This window comes from Anomaloglossus baeobatrachus, chromosome 3, assembly GCF_048569485.1.
Source record: "Anomaloglossus baeobatrachus isolate aAnoBae1 chromosome 3, aAnoBae1.hap1, whole genome shotgun sequence".
Classification (NCBI taxonomy): domain Eukaryota; kingdom Metazoa; phylum Chordata; class Amphibia; order Anura; family Aromobatidae; genus Anomaloglossus; species Anomaloglossus baeobatrachus.
In genome coordinates, this window is record NC_134355.1 from 251,150,574 (window position 1) to 251,169,709 (window position 19,136).

The 19,136-nt window shown below is 43.8% G+C and overlaps 1 protein-coding gene across 3 annotated transcripts in view; it reads right to left on the reverse strand.

Annotated features, from left to right (window-relative positions):
- The window catches only part of SASH1 (SAM and SH3 domain containing 1), a 243,539-nt gene that overhangs the window by 32,421 nt on the left and 191,982 nt on the right, over positions 1-19,136 (reverse strand). For all 3 annotated transcript variants that reach the window (XM_075339794.1, XM_075339793.1, XM_075339795.1), the window contains 4 exons: positions 14,110-14,253; positions 4,946-5,081; positions 4,496-4,665; positions 3,574-3,783 (listed from right to left, as the gene is read on the reverse strand). In XM_075339794.1, the coding sequence (XP_075195909.1) occupies positions 3,574-3,783; positions 4,496-4,665; positions 4,946-5,081; positions 14,110-14,253 (660 nt within the window). The remainder of the gene's footprint in view (positions 1-3,573; positions 3,784-4,495; positions 4,666-4,945; positions 5,082-14,109; positions 14,254-19,136) is intronic.

Consider the following 19,136-nt stretch of genomic DNA (forward strand, 5'->3'; position numbering starts at 1 on the left):
CATACCCACACATCAGTTTTACCATATAGTGAACACCGTGAATAAAACATCCCAAAAACTATTGTGCCATCACACTTTTTTTGCAGTTTTTTCACACTTGGAATTTTTTGCTGTTTTCCAGTACACCATATGGTAAAACTTATGGTTTAATTTAAAAGTACAACTTGTCCCGCAAAAAACAAGCCCTCATATGGCAAGATTGACTGAAAAATAAAAAAGTTACGGCTCTCGGAAGAAGGGGAGCAAAAAACAAAAACGCAAAAACGGAAAGTGCCCCGGGGCTGAAGGGGTTAATAGCGAACTCACTGATCACCACAGCTGCCATGACAGGGGCAATCACGTGTGTCCATTATTAAAGAAAATGAATATTCACTGCTCCCCATGCCCATAATCCCGGGCAAGGGGGAACCGTGAATATTCATTTTGGATTAACCAGCAGCTGACATCGGCGTGTGACTGTGGGTATTGGCATCGCTTACACGCTGAAGTCAGGTGCTGGCATCAGAAGAGCACGCCACTCATCGGGGAAGCGGATGGAAGGTGAGTAGAATCATTTATTCTTTTCTATGTGTGCAGCATAACGGGAGGCATATATACCAGAATGGACCGTTGATAGGGGATGCATATACCAGTAGGGGCTTATGATGGGGATCATATATACCTGGATTAGGGACAGATACACCAGGATGGGTCCAGGATGGGGATCATATATAACAGGATAATGGACATACATGTATATACAGGATAATGTACATGTATAGCAGGATTAGGGACATATATATCTGGCTGGGACTAGGATGGGGATCATATATACCAGGATAGAGGACATATATAGCTGGAAAAGGCCAATGGTGAGGGACATACAGTATATACCACATGAGGGACATATATACCATTATGGGAACAAGATGGGGATCATATATACCAGGATTAGAGACATATATACTAGCATGGGCCAAGGATGGTGATCAAATATACCAGGATGGGGCACATACATACCAGGGTGGGGATTATATACACCAGAATGGTGTACATGTATACCTAGAAGGGGGCCAAGATGGGGAATATTAGTACAGAATTTGGAAACATTACCCCATAACGGTATCAGCAGCAGATCCCCTTCACAAAAGTGCATCATGACCACATTTTTTGCTTCAAATTTTTTCCATATTTCCCGCCTCTAAAACCTACGCTTTGTCTTATAGTCCGAAAAATACAGTAAGTCATAAGACCAACGTGCGGTTCCCATGGGCTTCCTTGGGGGTCTATATTGGCAGTTATCAAGAGTGTGAGCCAAATGTACACCTTCCTCCAGGTAAAATGAGTTTGCATGTGTCTCGGACACTCCATCGTATGTCAACAGCTTCTGGAAATCCCGGTCATGTCATGGATCAAATGAAAAGTTTCACCTGATGTTAGAGACCTGCGCACACACTGTGAGGATGCCTTCAACAGAAAAAATGGTATGGAGTACCAATGAGCCCACGTGCTGGCGGATGTAATATTTGGAGTGGTATAATGTGTGACCAAGTGCATTAAGAGTGTAAAATAAATGAAGAATTGATGGCAATCATTGAATACGTAATAAACTATCAATGATTAGAGGATTAGAGAGGTATTACAATAAAGTGCCAAGTACAAGATAGATGAATGTTAAAATGCAACAAGTTGAATATAAATAGGAAAATAAAAAATAATGATGAATGATAAATAATAATGAGTAATAAATAACGTGTGAATAAATAATGAATAAGTAAATTCAAAGGTGTGTTATGATATATGCAAATACTAAATAAATCCTACACACATAAGAAAATTCTATTAGCAGCACAGTCACTCTGTGAATTTAATGTACCTTATTACACTCTGGGAACGCTCTAGACCCATGAGTATAATAAATGTAATACGCAAAAAAACCCCCAAACTATTATATTCACCTTACCGCTCAACTCTATGCCCCTTCCACTCCTCACTGCCCTTGTCCAGTTCTCATAGCATCATCTTATCACTGCCACTTGATCTGAAATCTTTTTACGCAAAGCTGGAACTTCTGGATTTGATGAGGCTTGGTTTGTTTCAGGAAAAGCACACAAAGTCATCGTAAATAGGATTTCAGCACTAGCGGTGTAATAAGAATATATGATGAGGGCCGGACAGAGGACAATGAGGAGATGGGCTGGAGACATGAGTATAATTGTTATCTTTTTTCACTTTTAATGGCCTTTTAGAGTACAGGTAAATGGCAGGCAGCCAGTCACCACTTTGCTGAATCCGCATGGAAGGGAATTTAAACAAATCCGCCTTTTTGACAAATGCAAATGTTTAATTTGATTTCAAAATTTCTCACGAAAAAAGTAATACAAGAAGAGCTCAAAACTGGTTCACAGACTAAAAACTCCTTAATTTAAAAATTAATTTTATTAACAGAAGCAATTAAAACACACTTCCACATTATATAGAAAATATTCATTGGTGCCATACAACAATACCCTTGTATTGTAATACCCTAAATTAGTTGGTTCTGCACTGAGTCATCAAAAAGTAGTATAGAAAAATACAAATAATTTATACATTATCCTCCAATCATATAGTGAATACAGACATAGTTTTTGTAATCTCCCCAAACAGAGTACATCAAACAGATGATTTTCAGATTGTACATATGACTATTATAGTCTCCTCTGGTGCTGGCGTATCTTTAGACTCCAAAAGTTGCCAGGTAATACAGAGTTCCATAAAATATTAGTGTGGATGTTACAGAACAAAAAAATTCCTGTTATAGAAATATTTTTCAGATTTTTGTCATCTCATCCAGGACAAAGCTGTATGTTCTAGGTGAATGATGGTGTCACCTATTAATGACATGCCCATTCATAATTCCCCTTCAACAAGCTTTTTTCTTTTCTGTGTCAGTGTGGATGAATGGACTAGGGTCCCCTCAGGTTGCAATTGGTATGTCCGGTCCAAATAAATTTAAAACTATATACCAGCATGTAGTTGGGGCTCCCTGCAATATTCAGAGCGTTCCCAGCCTCTGCAAAATCTACGTGGAGACAGCGTTTTGATGACCCCTGAGGAACCTTCTATTAGAAGGGGAAACGCGTCGGGTCGATTAGGGGTAGAAGGTTGACAGCCTCCTCACTAATATAGGAAGTGGCAGTATATAACAGAATTATATCTCAGTGCAGAAGCAACTAATTTAGGGTAAAAAGTGCTGCCTTTAGGGATCTTGACTGTAGGACCCTTGACTATTGGACTGTTTAGGGATATATTTTTGTATTGCGCCTTACTGACATTTGTTCTTGCTCCTAAATTGGGGAAACACATAGGACTATAAAAATAAGGGGGATATATGTTTGAAATTGTTGTATGGCACCAATGAATATTTTCTATATAATGTGGAAGTGTGTTTTAATTGCTTCTGTTAATAAAATTAATAATTTTTAAATTAAGGAGTTTTTAATTTGATTTCACTCAAATATATTTGCTCATTTCTTATTTCTAAATTTAATGCAGCGGCGTTATCGGTTCATTTGGCGATTAAGTTACTAAAGTGTTTAAAGAACAACAAACCTTAAGATTAATGCGATCCAAAAGCTCCTCTACAGACTTGGGCTTTGGTGGCCTTCCCTTGCGACGCCTTCTTGTTGGACGCTTAGGCTTTTCTTCAACTTCATTAATTACGTCCACATAAATGAACTTGAAAGTGCCAACCTTATTGTTCAAAAGGCCCATCCATGTGCCCATTGGAGGCTTGCTTATAATTTCAATGATGTCTCCTTTCTATAGAAAAGAAAGTAATAATAACTTAATTAAAGAATATAATGCAACAATGTGATACAAAGTCTCCCATCCTAATTAAGTGTTTAGCAATATAGCTTGCTTTTTTTTACTAGGAACCTGTTCCTGCAATGTCTGCTTCTAAAAAAAATAGGTTTGATATCCTCCAAGTGTTGATAAACTGCTCTAGAACAAGGTGCTACATTAACAAAGCAAATGTTAGATTTTGTTGTGACTGGACTTTAATACTTTAAAGTTTACAACTGTTTGAGGATGTAGGCTCTGTGCGCACTAGGCGGATTTTACCGTGGATTTCTCGCGGATTTGCTGCATGTTTCGCTGCAGAAAATGTTCATAACCTTTCTACAGTGATTCACCAGCAAAACCTATGGGAAAAAAAAAAATGCTGTGCGCACTAGGCGGATTTTGACAGCTACAGGTTTTGCTGCGGTATTCCCGCAGCAAAAAGAATTGCATGTCACTTCTTTTCCGCAGGTAGCTGTGGGATTTCACTAATTTAATCGTGAAATCCCGCAGGGAACAACCTGCGGGAAAAACGCACCAAATCGGCATCAAAAAGCATGCAGATTTCTGTGCGTTTTTTTTGCGGTTTATTTCCGCAGGTGCGGAAATCTTTCAGTGCCTGCGAAATTTTCTTAAGAAAATTCCATTTTCTAGTGCGCACAGGGCCTAACAGGTAAATCTGTCCACAAACCTTAAGTTTTAGAGAATCCGAATCATAGGGGCTGGGGGTGAAGTCCGTGTGCACCCTGGCTCTACCGCAGAATGGACCTCTATATGGCAGCTCTTCATCATCACCATCTTCAGACTTGACACTCTCCCTGTTGCTTGCTGAGGAGTCTGTTGTGCTTACAGTTTGGCCACCTAGGAAAACAGATGAACCAGTCAGAAGTCCTGGTTAGACAGATTTATATGAATGTCTCTCTGCATTGTATCCCAGTTAGGAAGGGTAAGGAGAGTATTAGGCAGGTCTTTTACCATGAGATAGATAGGCCACTAAATAGAGATGGAAAGCATGTTAAATCACAACAGATAATTAAACAGACACATAAAAACATCTACAAAAGCATTCTCTCTCACTATTGACATACTCTCCACCTTATAAAATGCGCTGTAAATGCAAATTTCAATATGATGCGCTTACTCATGGAGCTCTGACCACTCAGGGAGCTTCGAAGACTTTCCACTGAGCCTCCTGCTTTCAGTTTGGGCTTTTCAAGTGTGCTTATGGGGGGCAGCGGAGATTCAGGAGAACCAGGCATCCCGTCTATGCTGGAGTCCTGAAAATATATTTAAACATGGAGATATGTAAAGAAATGAAGAATACTGTTTTCCACAATGAGAAATTGGGATGATCTCATGAAATATCAGCAGATAACTTTTATAAGCATTATTAGAAAGAAAAAAAATAAAAAAAGGAACTGATTCTCTGGCTGTCCTAAAGAATATAGGGTCAAAATGATCCATCAGTTATAGAATGATACACATCTGTAACAAAATGTAAAATATTTATAAGGTAATCAGCAGGTTTAGTGTAGTATATTGCAACCTTGGAGGATGTACTTTCAGTATCAGATAAAATGTAGGTTGTCACCCAAAAACACTATTTACCTGTAAATATTGTGGTAGTCTACAGGTAGTGTATAAAATCTGTGTACCCGGTATTCTTGCACAGCAGCAACAGGGAAAAATTAAGTTATATTCTCCCAGCAGCCGCTCGCTTTCAGTCATTGGGATGGTGTAGGCATCATTACTACAGACTGAGGACAATGTAATCACTCCCTTGCACTGGGAGTGAAAGTCTGCTATACACTGCCTCAATGACTGGATGTGAATGGCTGCAGGGAGAGTATAACTTAATTTTCTCCCTGTTGCTGAGCTTCCAGTAAAGCAGCCTAACATGATTTAAATGCTGCTTACCTGCAAATTATCACTATCGTCAGGTAAATAGTGTTTTTGTAGGTGACAGGTTGCCTTTAAGTGTTCAAGACCCTGACCTATCCAAATGAACATATACTGAACAAATCACAACATGGCAATAACCTGTCAACCAATAGAAAGTCGGAATCTCAGAAAACTGCAAGTAACTAAGGAAAATTACTGTGTATAGAAGCAGCAACTTGTCTTTCCAATGACGCTAAAAGTTCAGACAGGCCAAGTACACAGAACTTACAACTAGTCATAAAAGCAGTCAGTGAAACCTATAATTTGCATTCTGCAAGACCAGCAACACTTGCATTTAATGTCTACCGTAGCTGGAATAGAAGCACAACGTGATCTCTGAACCACAATAACCCCTTTGTCTGTTGTATGTGTCAGATGACCATGGGGCACCAGGGCTGGCAAGGCTTTCTAGCACTTACTGCTATGTCTGTTGATGTGTGGCGTCAATATAAATCCTTTATATGTTGTAACAGTACAGAACAATTGCAGCACGTCACTTACTGTTAATGGCTTAAGCATTTCATTTTTTACTGACCACATATCAAAAGCTGCTCTTCTTCATCCAGTACAATATACAATATTCTAGTAGAAGAAATGGTGCTTGAGTGGTGATAAAAAAAAAGCAATAAAATCTCAACTTTATCCTTTACCTGCCACTCATGAGGATATTCTAAGAAGTGGGGGTGTCGTTATATGAAGCACCACAGACTACTATACATTAAAGTTACAGCTCACAAGAACCACATCTTCTCTAGTATGAGGGCATTTCCATTTATAGCACCAAGGTTGTGGTGTCTCTCTACGTACTACATTATTGACAAGTATTCCTGCACAATGGGTTAACTGGTAAAAACCCAGCTGTAATACATACAGAAGCTGACATTTTACTAAGGAGTGCACATTTATACTAGCTTTAAAAGACACCCTTAAATATAGCAGAAACTGCTTGGCATAAATATGCCTACAACTGGCATCAGTGCCGTGCATTCAATCTATGTGTCAAGATGACATATCTGCTGGATTAGTGAGTAAAGCACTGTCAGCTCAGTGTAGCAGGCGGCTCATTTGTCTCCCATCATGAATAAATGATGCCAATGATATTTCAAAGGGATTCTATTTTGTTCAAATGTTTAACAACAGACATGACTAGACTATCGTTTTATGTAAACCAATGATTTGCCACGATATTGGCTACAAGATGCAATAAAAATTCTAACTTTTTTTTCTGCACAGTGAAGAAGAAAAAAGAAAAAGCTTAAACCATTTGGGACTTTCTTATATCACATTCCACATATTCTTTGTCTCTCTTCTGCAACTCACTTTCCTATTGATAAGTTGGACTTCATACTAAGATGTGTTAGGACTAATGATATGTGAGCACTACCATGCACTCGAAAGATTTCCCAGAAAAATGCTAGAGCTCCCCTTTCACTTCAGTTATATTCACATACTCAAGTTGCGCCCATCCGAGCATCCAACTGCTGGTTACGAGTACCAAGTACCCAAGCATGGTAGTGCTCACTCATCACTAGTTAGGACTACTTATTATATCAGCACCCCCTGAGGAAAGGATCGCTGAAACACATGTCGGGGCTTTGCGGTGTACTTTGGAGCTTTCACAGACCACTTAAGGTATAATTCTCCTTGCAAATTAAATAAACGCTAATAATATTTTACCATATAGGATCTTTATACCACAATCTTTCTCATACATGACTTATGATTTTGACATAATCTTGCACTGTGCACTTTGTCATATATTAGGGATGGATATTTAGTTAAATAAAGTGATCTTGGCACTATGCACTTTATTCTCCTAGTAAAACAGCTGCTATAATTTATGGGACATTTTTCCTGCCTTATATTTATATGGATTTGTAAAGAATATTTATTTTAATTATTGAATAAAAATAATAATTTTAACGCTATTTGCACCATCATTTCGTTTATTTAATCCTCACGGATTTTTATCTGAAGGTATTTTTGATATTTATTGAAATTTAATGGTGAATTTTTTGTACGGAAATTTTGATTATTATCTTATCTTATATCTGTACAGTAAATATCAAAATCCTACACACCCAGTAAAGTGTCAGGTATGTGTCATATAAAAAATAATACCAAGAAGAATCATTTCAGAACTTTTTCCACCTTTAATATCACCGTAATCTGCTCAAGTCTATTGAGAGAAAAACTGAAATAATTTTTAGGGAGAAATTAAGAAAAAACAAAACAAAACAAAAATGATCTGATGAAACCAAAGTTGAATTTTTTGGCCATAATTACAGAAGGAACGATTGGAGCTAAGGCAATACTGTGCATAACCAAAAAAAACACCATGCTCACAGTGAAGAATAGTGGAGGCTGCACTATAAGGCTATGTGCGCACGTTGCCTTTTGTGACCACAAAGATGCGTTTTTGGCCACTAAAAAAACCGTACAAAAATGCACCCGCAGTAAAGAAAACGCATAAAAAAAGCATGCGTTTTATCGCATTTTTGCTGCGTTTTCCCCCCAATGCATTGCATGGGTGAAAAACGCTGGCAAAAACGCAGAAAGAATTGACGTGTTGCATCTTTGTGGTCACCACAAAAACGCACCTAAAACAAAACTGCACTGTGCGGACACAGTAAAAATGAAAACTCAAGATTGCTGGGGAAGCAAAGTCATGCAGTTTTAAGACCAAAAACGTACCCAAAAAACGCACAAAAATGTAGCGAAAAACGCACCGTGCGCACATAGCCTAATTTGGGGTTGTTTTTTGGCAGCAGAAACTGGACTTTAATCAAAGTGGAGGGAATTACTAACAGTTCCAATTATCACTCAATTTTGCATCAAGACCTTCAGGCCTCTGTCAAAAAAAACGAAGATGAATTTCACCTTTCAGCATGACAATGACCCTAAGCATACTTCCAAATCAACAAAAGAATGGCTTTACAGGAAGAAGATAAATGTTTTGGGATTGCCACACAGAGCCTAGATCTGAACCCAATTAAAAATCTGTGGGTGACCTGAAGAGGGCGCTGTACACAGGAGATGCCCTCACAATCTGACAGATTGAGTCACCCTGCAAGGAACAGTGGGCAAAGATTGCCAATTCTAGATGTGTCATGCTGATGCCTATTCAAAGACACTGAATGCTGACAAACGTAAAGGTAGTAATTTAAGGGTGTTGATAATTACGCAACAGTTCTTTTATCTTTTTCCATCCAAAAAGTTTTCAGTTTGATTCTCAATTGAATTGAACAGATTATGTCCGATATAAATGGAAATTATTCTGAAATTATTCTTCTTGGAATAATTTTTTGTTTTTCTTAACATGACACAAACCTACCTAGCATTTTAACAAAGTTGTGTAGACTTTTTATATCCACTACATATGGTTTTAGTCAATGACTTAGGTTCACTTTGGAAAATAAATATGGCTATTCTCTGCTGACACAATTTTGACCCCAAGGGCCAAAGTGTAAATAATATAATACACATTACTTTTTAACCAAGTGTTCTTGCATATGGGCCTGTCTGTAATACAGCTATGCACAGCTAGAGGGCAGCAGTGTAGAGTGTATTGTGCCAAGACCTAATGTAGATAACTTTCCTTACACGTGATCTAGAATATGTGCTGCAGAAAAGGATTATAAAGCATCTATTATTCCGTATGCAAATGCTACCGCTTTTACATTAATCTGCAGAAACATAACATCATTCAAATGTGCATTTATTCATGATTATAGTTAAAAAAAAATGTGAATTGTATACGGTTTGCTGCAAAAATAGCAGGATCCTCATTTTTGTACAATTATCTGTGTACAGCAGGTTTGAGCATAAAAGAAATGATCAATTAGTTTCTATGAGTGACAGAAACACATTTTTGTTATAAGAGTTTATGCCAGAAATGCAATAACTCTTCTGCTACACTGCCCTCTCTTGGGCTATGTTCACATGTACCGGAAATATGGATTTCTGCCTGGATTTACAGATACAAATCAAAAGGGTCCGTGGAGCCTCTGTTAGGAGTCTCGACGTGGAAAATAGCTAAACATCCCTCCGGGAAGGACCTAGCCGAGGAGTGGCTCTTTTTAGGAGACCACCATATTAAGTGTCCCTTTTTGTCAATATCCAGCTTTTGACTAAAGGGACACTTAATATGGTCAGAAATTGATCCAAATCAACTTAGATTGTAAAATGGTTGCTTGCTTGTGTGACGCCCTGGACTAGCCAGGTAGTCACAGACATAACATACACACCACCCACCCAAGACAGTTACAACAGTCCACCAAAAACCCTTGTTGCCTCCCTCCAGGGTCTGATGTCCACACCAGGTGGGGCGGAGCCAGGCAGTTGGCCCCACCCACCGAGGAGTTCACAGGCCTGGAGGCGGGAAAAGCAGTCAGTCTAGTTTGGAGGTGAAAGTGTGAGGAGTAGAAACTGCAAGTGTCTGGGTCGGAGCCCAGGCACTGACAGCAAGGTTGGCAGACGGTGGTGGCCGTCTGCAGGAGGTAGTGGACCTCTGCAGAACCGTAGGACCAGGGTCGGGTGGTGGCCCGCCGGTATCGAACCGGGGAGCAGAGTGAAGCTTAGCACACAGGCAGGGCCATCGGATCCCGACCAGGCTTGGAGCCGCCGACAATAGTCAAATCCGAGTGTGACAGGAACCACAAGGGTTTCCCAACAACCAAGACCCGACAGAAGGCAACAGTCCACACCGTGAGGATATACAGCCAGCGCCATAGGCTAGAGATCCAAGGGCCAGCGCCTGCGGGCAAAACGGGCTCCTACGGCACCTATACGCCGGGGAGCGGACTACCGGTGGGCAACCACAGGAGTCAGAACATTCTAAAAGGTGCAGGGAAAGACAGCCACCATCAGCCGTCCGGGGAGAGCACAACAACACTGCAGCCGGCTGCGGGACCCGTCCATCCAGCCATTTGGTTTACCAGAGACTCTGTACATCTGTGTCTGAGTGAGTACAACAGTGCCATCCGGCACCGCGCCGCGCTGTCCCTGCAAACCCTGCACCCCAGCCATCCAGCCTCCCCGTTACACCACCGGGCCCCGGGATCACCAACCCCCTACCCACGGAGGGGACAACATCCTCGCTGCTCCCTAACATCTCTCCCGGGATCACTGTCACCAGCAGCGGTGGTGCCATCATCACCACGTCCCGTGGGTGGCGTCACGAACTCTCTCCCCAAACAAACCATCCCTTTTCACTCACGGGTGAGGAGCGCTGCTCGAGTCCCCGGGTCCGGCCCACCGCTCGAGCCACCGAGCAGCAGAAGCCCCGGACCCGAGCGTGGCGAGTGCGTCCCCTCCGCCCGCAACACTTGTTGCAAATTTGTCCCATTAAGTCCAATGGGGAAATCATAATGTGAAAATACCCCAATTGTTTTCAATGTTGCTACAGATTACCAATGGACCTGTAAATCCCCCCAAAAAGAATATTAAGGGCCCGATTCATTATGGTATTTTTTTTCCCTTTTGCCCTAGGTTCACCCTTTCATTTGTGCCTTCTTTGAAGTCTACATATCTTGTAGACTGTGAGCCCTTGCGGGCAGGGACCTCTGTCCTCCTGTACCAGTCTGTGTCTTTTATTGTTTATGAATATTGTACTTGTCCCTATTATATATACCCCTTTCACATGTAAAGCGCCATGGAATTGATGGCGCTATAATAATAAATAATAATTTTATACATGTTCCTCTGGGGTTTTTTTTAGTGTGCCACTATGGGTGCGGTTTAGGGTTCTTTGATACTTTTGCCCGATTCATCATTTGAGAATTTTTTTTAACAATCCCAAAATGAGTTGCAAATGTACTCCATTTCCCCCATAGGGATTTAATGTGCTGCTTCAAATTTACACAATTTGTTGCAGACTTCTCGCTGCAAATTCCATGCCGTTTACTTTACATTTGCAACAGAAGTGTTCTGCATCAAATCTGTGTGAACCTACCCTTAGGCTATGTGCACACAGTGAGTTTTTCGCGGAGTTTTTCGGGTGTGTTTTTGGCCTCAAAACTGCATGACTTTGCTTCCCCAGCAAAGTCTATGAGTTTTCATTTTTGCTGTCCGCACACAACTTTTTTTTTAAGCTGCGTTTTTTAGCTTAAAAAAAATGTACATGTCAATTATTTCCTGCGTTTTTCTGCGTTTTCCCCCCATGCAATGCATTGGAAAAACGCAGAAAAACGCAGAGATCGAAAACGCAGCAAAACGCAGCCAAAAACGCACCAAATCGCGGTAAAAACGCGTGCGTTTTTTGCCTCGTTTTTTTGCCGCGGGTGCGTTTTTGTGCGTTTTTAGCGGCCAAAAACGCACAAAAACGCAGCGTCATAAAAACGCAGCGTGTGCACATAGCCTTACAGTAAAATAAAGCCTGCAGCCTAAGGTAAAAGCACTAGTAAAATATAATTCATTGTACTAAAAGCAGCAGGGCCTCTTTATGGAGCCACTTGCACAACCAGCCAGATGTTTTCAGTGATTATTCATGGGTAATTCTCTAAAACCCCTTGGGGACATCAGTTTGGTGGCCTCTAGATAAACATTTTGGCCTAATAGGATCGTAATGCAAATATGCATTAAAGGGAAGGTGTCAGCAAAAAAAACAAAACAAAAACAAAACAAAACAATAACTGGAAAAACTGTAAAGTATTAATGTTTTAATGTTATGTTTAAATATTTGTTTTTAATTCAGCAAAATATAATTTTTTTTTTAAAAGTTTGATATTTTCCACTCTTAAATACTAGGGGGAGCAGCTGATGAAATCCTGCTGTACAATTAGCTCACATTACAACTGCAGTAAAAGTGGGTGTAATTTTCTCTCCTGTGTGTGATGTCACAGCTCCCCTTCCAATCTGGGTGTTCCCAAAAGGTTAAGAGAAAATGAAGTTTAGGATCACAGTGTTGCAAAGTGATCCTAATGTCTAAAGTATCACCCACCGAGGACGGCTTGCATAGTGCTCCACTGTATACTGTGCTTCACTGTATACCATGCCCCATATACTCTTCACCCATATTCCTGTGCCCCACTGTATACCATGCCCCATATACTCTGCCCCCATATTCCTTTGCCTTGATATACTGTGACCCATATTCCTGTGCCCTACTGTATATCGTGCCTAATACACTCTACCCTCATATCCCTGTGCCCTCATATACTGTGCCCAGTGCACTGAGAGAAAAAACTCCCGAGACACCAGGCTGACAAGAGATGCTACCGGCCAGAATCAGAGGTCCGAGGTGACATGCGACGAGGAGGGGTGATCTGCAGCCGGAGACTGGCACTGCACTACAGATATCATGACGCGATCACCACCCCCAGCCGCATGCACTCAACTCAGACCTCTGCCCCGCAGCCTCTCCCATCAGCCTGGTATCTGTTCCTCCAGTCAGTGATCACAGCACAGAGCAGTGAGGAGTGGAGGCAAGCACACGCGAGCGTTAGGAGTGGTGGGGGGGACGAAGAGGTGAGGATTTGGGGGAGGAAAGCAGCACACCTGGATCAGTTAGGGTGCAGTCACTGCTGCCCGGCACTGGTACTCACCCCAACCCGAGCAGGTGACTGTGAAAGTGCAGCGCACAGCATACGCAGTGTCTCCACAAAGATGGCGGAGATCTCCTCCTTCTGTTGTGATCTGGACAGCGCAGGGGGCATGTCAAGCTCACAGCAGGGAGCTCTCATTGTTAAGTGTAAGGTCGGACGTTAACTATCAGACCAAATGCACAGAGAGCAGCCGTTTTTGAGGTGAGTAACTGTCGTTACTCCAAGATGGCAGTATCCAGTGTTTCAGTAAAAGTAGAATTAAATAAAAACTAAATAAACAAATTTTATTTTGTATTAAAAATTGATTCCAAAATAACTATTAATACAAAAATTAAAAAATCGCAACACCTTCCCTTAAAAGTGTAATTTCTTCTAGTCAACAAATATGCGTTTGTGTGTAATCTAGTTTCAGGACCACTTAGTCCTGGAGGGGAAGCCATTTTGATGGTCCGGTTACACAGTAGCCTTGGCTGGAGTCCAGGCTTCTTTCACCTGAAGCAGAAATCTGCTTTGCTATATAACCCAAATGTCCTGGTCAGCTCAGATGTATACAGCATTTGCTCCCTGGATGCCAAGCAAAGATCCCTCCATTGCAGGTTCACCAATGTTAGACTAAACCCAGTTAAAGATTTTGCCAGAACTTGTTAGTATTGGTCTTTGTGGCTGGAGGTTATGCATCAGTCCCTGAGCCATACATACGTGGAAGCCTGCGTTCCATAACACAGCTGGGATCCAGAACCGGACGCATTCTTTCTGTTTTCTGAAGCAGCTTAACGTCAATAAACAATTTGCAGGAAAGGAATGTAAATTTCCTACTGACCTGCTCTGACACAGAACTTGTGTATTTCTTGGACATCCTTTTCCTCATGGTTTCCTTGACAGACTTGACTTTTTTACCAAGTGAGATCCTTGGCGTGGTGGGGGATTTGATGACTTCTTTGTATATAAACTCCCCATCGTTCTCCTGGAAGAGTAAATAATGTCAAACTTCGCTTCTAGAACAGTTGCATGTATAAGATGGGTAAGAGCCTAAAACTGCTAACATTGTGAAACCACATGTATGATGAAATGATTGCTAGAAACAATCTTTGAAATAATTTATATGCAGGTAGGCATTGAACATCTTGGTAAAAAAAAAAAAAAAATCTTCGGGAGACTAAAAAATGGTAGTTTTAAATTTGATTTGTTAGGTGCTAATACTAAAACAGCTTTGGACTAACTTTACTAAAAGAGCTCGTTCCTCACAAACGTCTATGAGGGAAGAAGCGTGTGACAATAGATATCAGGTTAACCACCTAAAAGGGTATTGCTACCTCAGATACAAGTGCATCTCAATATATTAGAATATCAAAAAGTTAATTTCAGTAATCCAATACAAAAAGGGAAACATATATTATATAGTCATTACACACAGAGTGATCCAATTCAAGTGTTTATTTCTGTTACTGTTGATGATTATGGCTTATAGCCAATGAAAACCCAAAAGTCATTATCTCAGAAAATTACAATATTATATAAGACCAACTGAAAAAAGAGAATTTTGTTTACTTACCGTAAATTCTTTTTCTTATAATTCCGTAATGGGAGACCCAGACCATGGGTGTATAGCTTCTGCCTCCGGAGGACACACAAAGTACTACACTAAAAAGTGTAGCTCCTCCCTCCGAGCATATACACCCCCTGGATAACCAAATATAGCCAGTTTAGTGCAAAAGCTGAAGGAGAATAGCCACCCACAAGTAGAGATAGAGCAAAAACCGGAACAACCGGAGCCTCTGTCTACAACAACAGCCGGTGATAACACGCGGAACAAGAAACTGCCAACAGGGAGGGTGCTGGGTCTCCCATTACGGAACTATAAGAAAAAGAATTTACGGTAAGTAAACAAAATTCTCTTTTTCTTCATCGTTCCTATGGGAGACCCAGACCATGGGACGTCTCAAAGCAGTCCATGGGTGGGAAATAAACAGAAAACTGAGAAGTAGGTGAAACCTAACTTCACAAATGGGCGACAGCCGCCTGAAGGATGCGTCTGCCCAAGCTCGCATCTGCCGAAGCATGAGCATGCACTTGGTAGTGCTTCGAAAAGGTGTGCAGACTAGACCAAGTGGCAGCCTGACAGACCTGCTGAGCCGTAGCCTGGTGCCTGAAAGCCCAAGAGGCACCGACAGCTCTGGTCGAGTGTGCCTTGATCCCCGGCGGGGGAGGCACTTGAGTACACTGGTCGGCATCAGAAATGGCCGACCTAATCCAACGAGCCAGGGTCGGTTTAGAAGCCGAGAGGCCCTTACGCCGACCTGTGGTCAGCACAAAAAGAGAGGTGCACCGCCTAAGAACAGCGGTGCGTGACACATAGATCCGGAGCGCCCGCACCAGATCTAAAGTATGCAACGCTTTTTCAAAGCGATGAACAGGAGCCGGACAAAAGGAAGGCAATGAAATGTCCTAGTTAAGGTGGAAAGGAGATACCACCTTACGGAGAAAGTCCGGAGTCGTACGGAGAACCACCTTGTCTTGATGAAAAACCAAAAAAGGTGACTCCGAAGAGAGCGCAGCTAAATCAGAGACTCTCCTGAGGGAAGTTATGGCCACTAGAAAGACGACTTTCTGTGAAAGACGAAACAAAGAAACCTCCCTAAGAGGCTCAAAGGGGGGTTTCTGCAAGGCCGTGAGGACCAGATTAAGGTCCCAGGGATCCAAAGGCCGCCGGTAAGGCGGAATGATGTGAGATGCGCCCTGCATAAAGGTGCGCACCTGAGCCAGCCGGGCGATACGCCGCTGGAACAACACTGACAGAGCCGAGACCTGTCCCTTGAGGGAATTGAGGGATAGTCCTAGCTGCAGACCGGACTGTAGAAAGGACAGGATGGTCGGCAAGGAAAAAGGCCAAGGGGCATGGCCGGAAGAACGACACCAGGACAGGAAAATTCTCCAAGTCCTGTGATAAATTTTGGCCGAGGAAGACTTCCGAGCCCGAGTCATAGTGGAGATGACTTCAGGAGGAATGCCAGAAGTCGTCAAGATCCAGGACTCAAGAGCCACGCCGTCAATCTGAGAGCCGCAGAATTCTGGCGGAAAAACGGACCTTGTGAGAGAAGGTCTGGGCGGTCCGGGAGATGCCACGGCACCTCTACGGACAGATGGAGCAGGTCTGGGTACCAAGCTCGCCTGGACCAGTCTGGAGCAATGAGGATGACCCGACGGCCCTCCATTCTGATCTTGCGCAGGACTCTGGGCAAGAGAGCTAGAGGGGGAAACACGTAAGACAGACGAAACTGGGACCAATCTTGAACCAGCGCGTCCGCTGCAAAGGCCTGAGGATCGTGGGAGAGAATGTCCAGCTGCAGAGGACGCAGATGGAACTGGGCAAAGGGAACCGCTTCCATTGACGCCACCATCTGACCCAGCACCTGCATTAGGTGCCTGATGGAATGACGGCGGGGCCTCAGCAGAGAGCGCACCGCCAGATGGAGGGACTGCTGTTTGACTAAGGGCAGCTTGACAAGTGCCGGCAGAGTCTCGAATTGCATCCCTAGGTACGTGAGTTTCTGGGTCGGATTCAGAGTGGACTTGGGCAGATTGACAAGCCACCCGAATTGAACAAGAGTGGCGAGAGTGAGCGAGACACTCCGCTGACAGTCTGCACTGGATGAAGCCTCGACTAGAAGGTCGTCCAGGTAAGGAATCACTGCCAATCCCTGGAGGTGGAGAACCGCAACCACTGCTGCCATGACCTTGGTGAATACTCGAGGGGCCGTGGCTAACCCGAAGGGGAGAGCCACGAATTGGAAATGTTCCTCTCCGATTGCAAAACGTAGCCAACGCTGGTGTGAAACTGCAATTGGCACATGCAGATAGGCATCTCTGATGTCGATGGATGCCAAGAAATCTCCTTGGGTCATTGAGGCAATGACTGATCGCAGAGACTCCATGCGAAAATGCCGCACCTGAACATGCTTGTTGAGAAGCTTGAGATCCAGGATGGGCCGGAAGGAACCGTCCTTTTTGGGTACTAGGAAGAGATTTGAGTAGAAACCTCTGAACCGTTCCCGGGCGGGAACCGGTACAATTACTCCGTTGGCCTGCAAGGATGCCACAGCCTGAGAGAAGGCGGCGGCCTTGGAGCAGGGGGGAGTTGACAGAAAAAATCTGTTTGGCGGGCTGGAAGAGAATTCTATCCTGTAGCCGTGGGAGATGATATCCCGCACCCACTGATCGGAGACGTGTTGAAACCACACGTCGCCAAAGTGGGAGAGCCTGCCACCAACCAAGGACGTTGCTGGCTCGGCCAGATAGTCAAGAGGAGGCTGCCTTGGTGGCAGCAGCTCCTGCGGACTTCTGTGGACGCGGCTTCTTGCGCCAGTTGGGCTTCTGGTCCTTGGCTGAGTTAGTGGACGAGGCCGAGGGCTTAGAGGACGACCAGTTAGAGGAACGAAAGGAACGAAACCTCGACTGGTTCCTGCCCTGGACAGGTTTCCTGGTTTTAGTCTGTGGCAAGGAAGTACTCTTCCCGCCAGTAGCTTCCTTAATAATTTCATCCAGTTGTTCACCGAACAGCCTGGACCCAGCAAATGGGAGCCCAGCTAGGTACTTCTTTGAAGAAGCGTCTGCCTTCCACTCTCGAAGCCACAAGATCCTGCGGATAGCGAGGGAATTAGCCGAAGCCACCGCAGTGCGGTGAGAAGCCTCCAGCATGGCAGACATGGCGTAGAATGAAAAGGCTGAAGCCTGGGAAGTTAAGGCAACCATTTCGGGCATAGATTCCCTGGTGAGGGAATGCATCTCCTCCAGAGAAGCAGAGATGGCCTTGAGAGCCCACACTGCTGCAAAAGATGGGGAGAACGAGGCCCCTGCCGCCTCATATACAGATTTGGCCAGAAGGTCAACCTGGCGGTCAGTGGGATCCTTAAGTGAGGTGCCATCAGCCACTGATACAACTGTCCGGGCTGAGAGTCTACCTTTGGTGAGTGAGCCCACTCCTTGACTACCTCTGGTGGAAAAGGAAAACGGTCATCAGAACCACGCTTTGGGAAGCGTTTGTCAGGACAGGCTCTGGGCTTGGTCACAGTGGCCTGAAAACTGGAGTGGTTAAAGAACACACTCCTTGTTCTCTTAGGCAAGGTAAACTGGTGCTTTTCTGCCAGAGAGAGTTGCTCCTCTGATACTGGCGGATTGAGGTCCAGTACAGAATTAATGGACGCAATCAAATCACTAACATCTGCGTCACCCTCGGTCAGATCAATGGGGCACATGGAGGTAGCGTCCGAGCCCCCAGTAAATACATCCTCCTCGTCCTGCGAGTCAGCTCGTGAATCAGAGCCGCGGGACGAGGAAGGAGAGGGGACCCTGCGTCTCCTTTTAGGAGGACGGGGTCTGGGAGCAGATGAAGAATCCTCTGAGCTATGCAGAGCGAGCCGTAGCAGCAGAGGCGCCCTGAGAAGGGGGCTGATGCATGCTCAGCAGAGTCCGGGACAACTCTCCCATGGACTCGGCAAAGGACTGGGAGATAGACTTAGAGAACAATTCTACCCAAGCCGGGGGTTCAGCCACCGGGGCCGGAGCAGCCGGAGGGACCACTGGGGAGACTCCAGGCTGAGGCACCACCATGTTAGAGCAGGCATCACAATGTGGATATGTGCTTGGTTCAGGCAGTACGAGCTTACATGCAGTGCATATTGAGTACAGCCTTGCAGCCTTGCTCCTAGTGTGAGACATGCTGCTGAGGTGGGGGCTCTGAGCCAGAATGACCCCCAGAGAGTGTATAAGGTGGTCCACAATCGGAGGTTGTGGCTTACCAGGCCGTTTGTGTGCCCTCCGGATCCCACAGCCCGGACCCCCAGACAGATT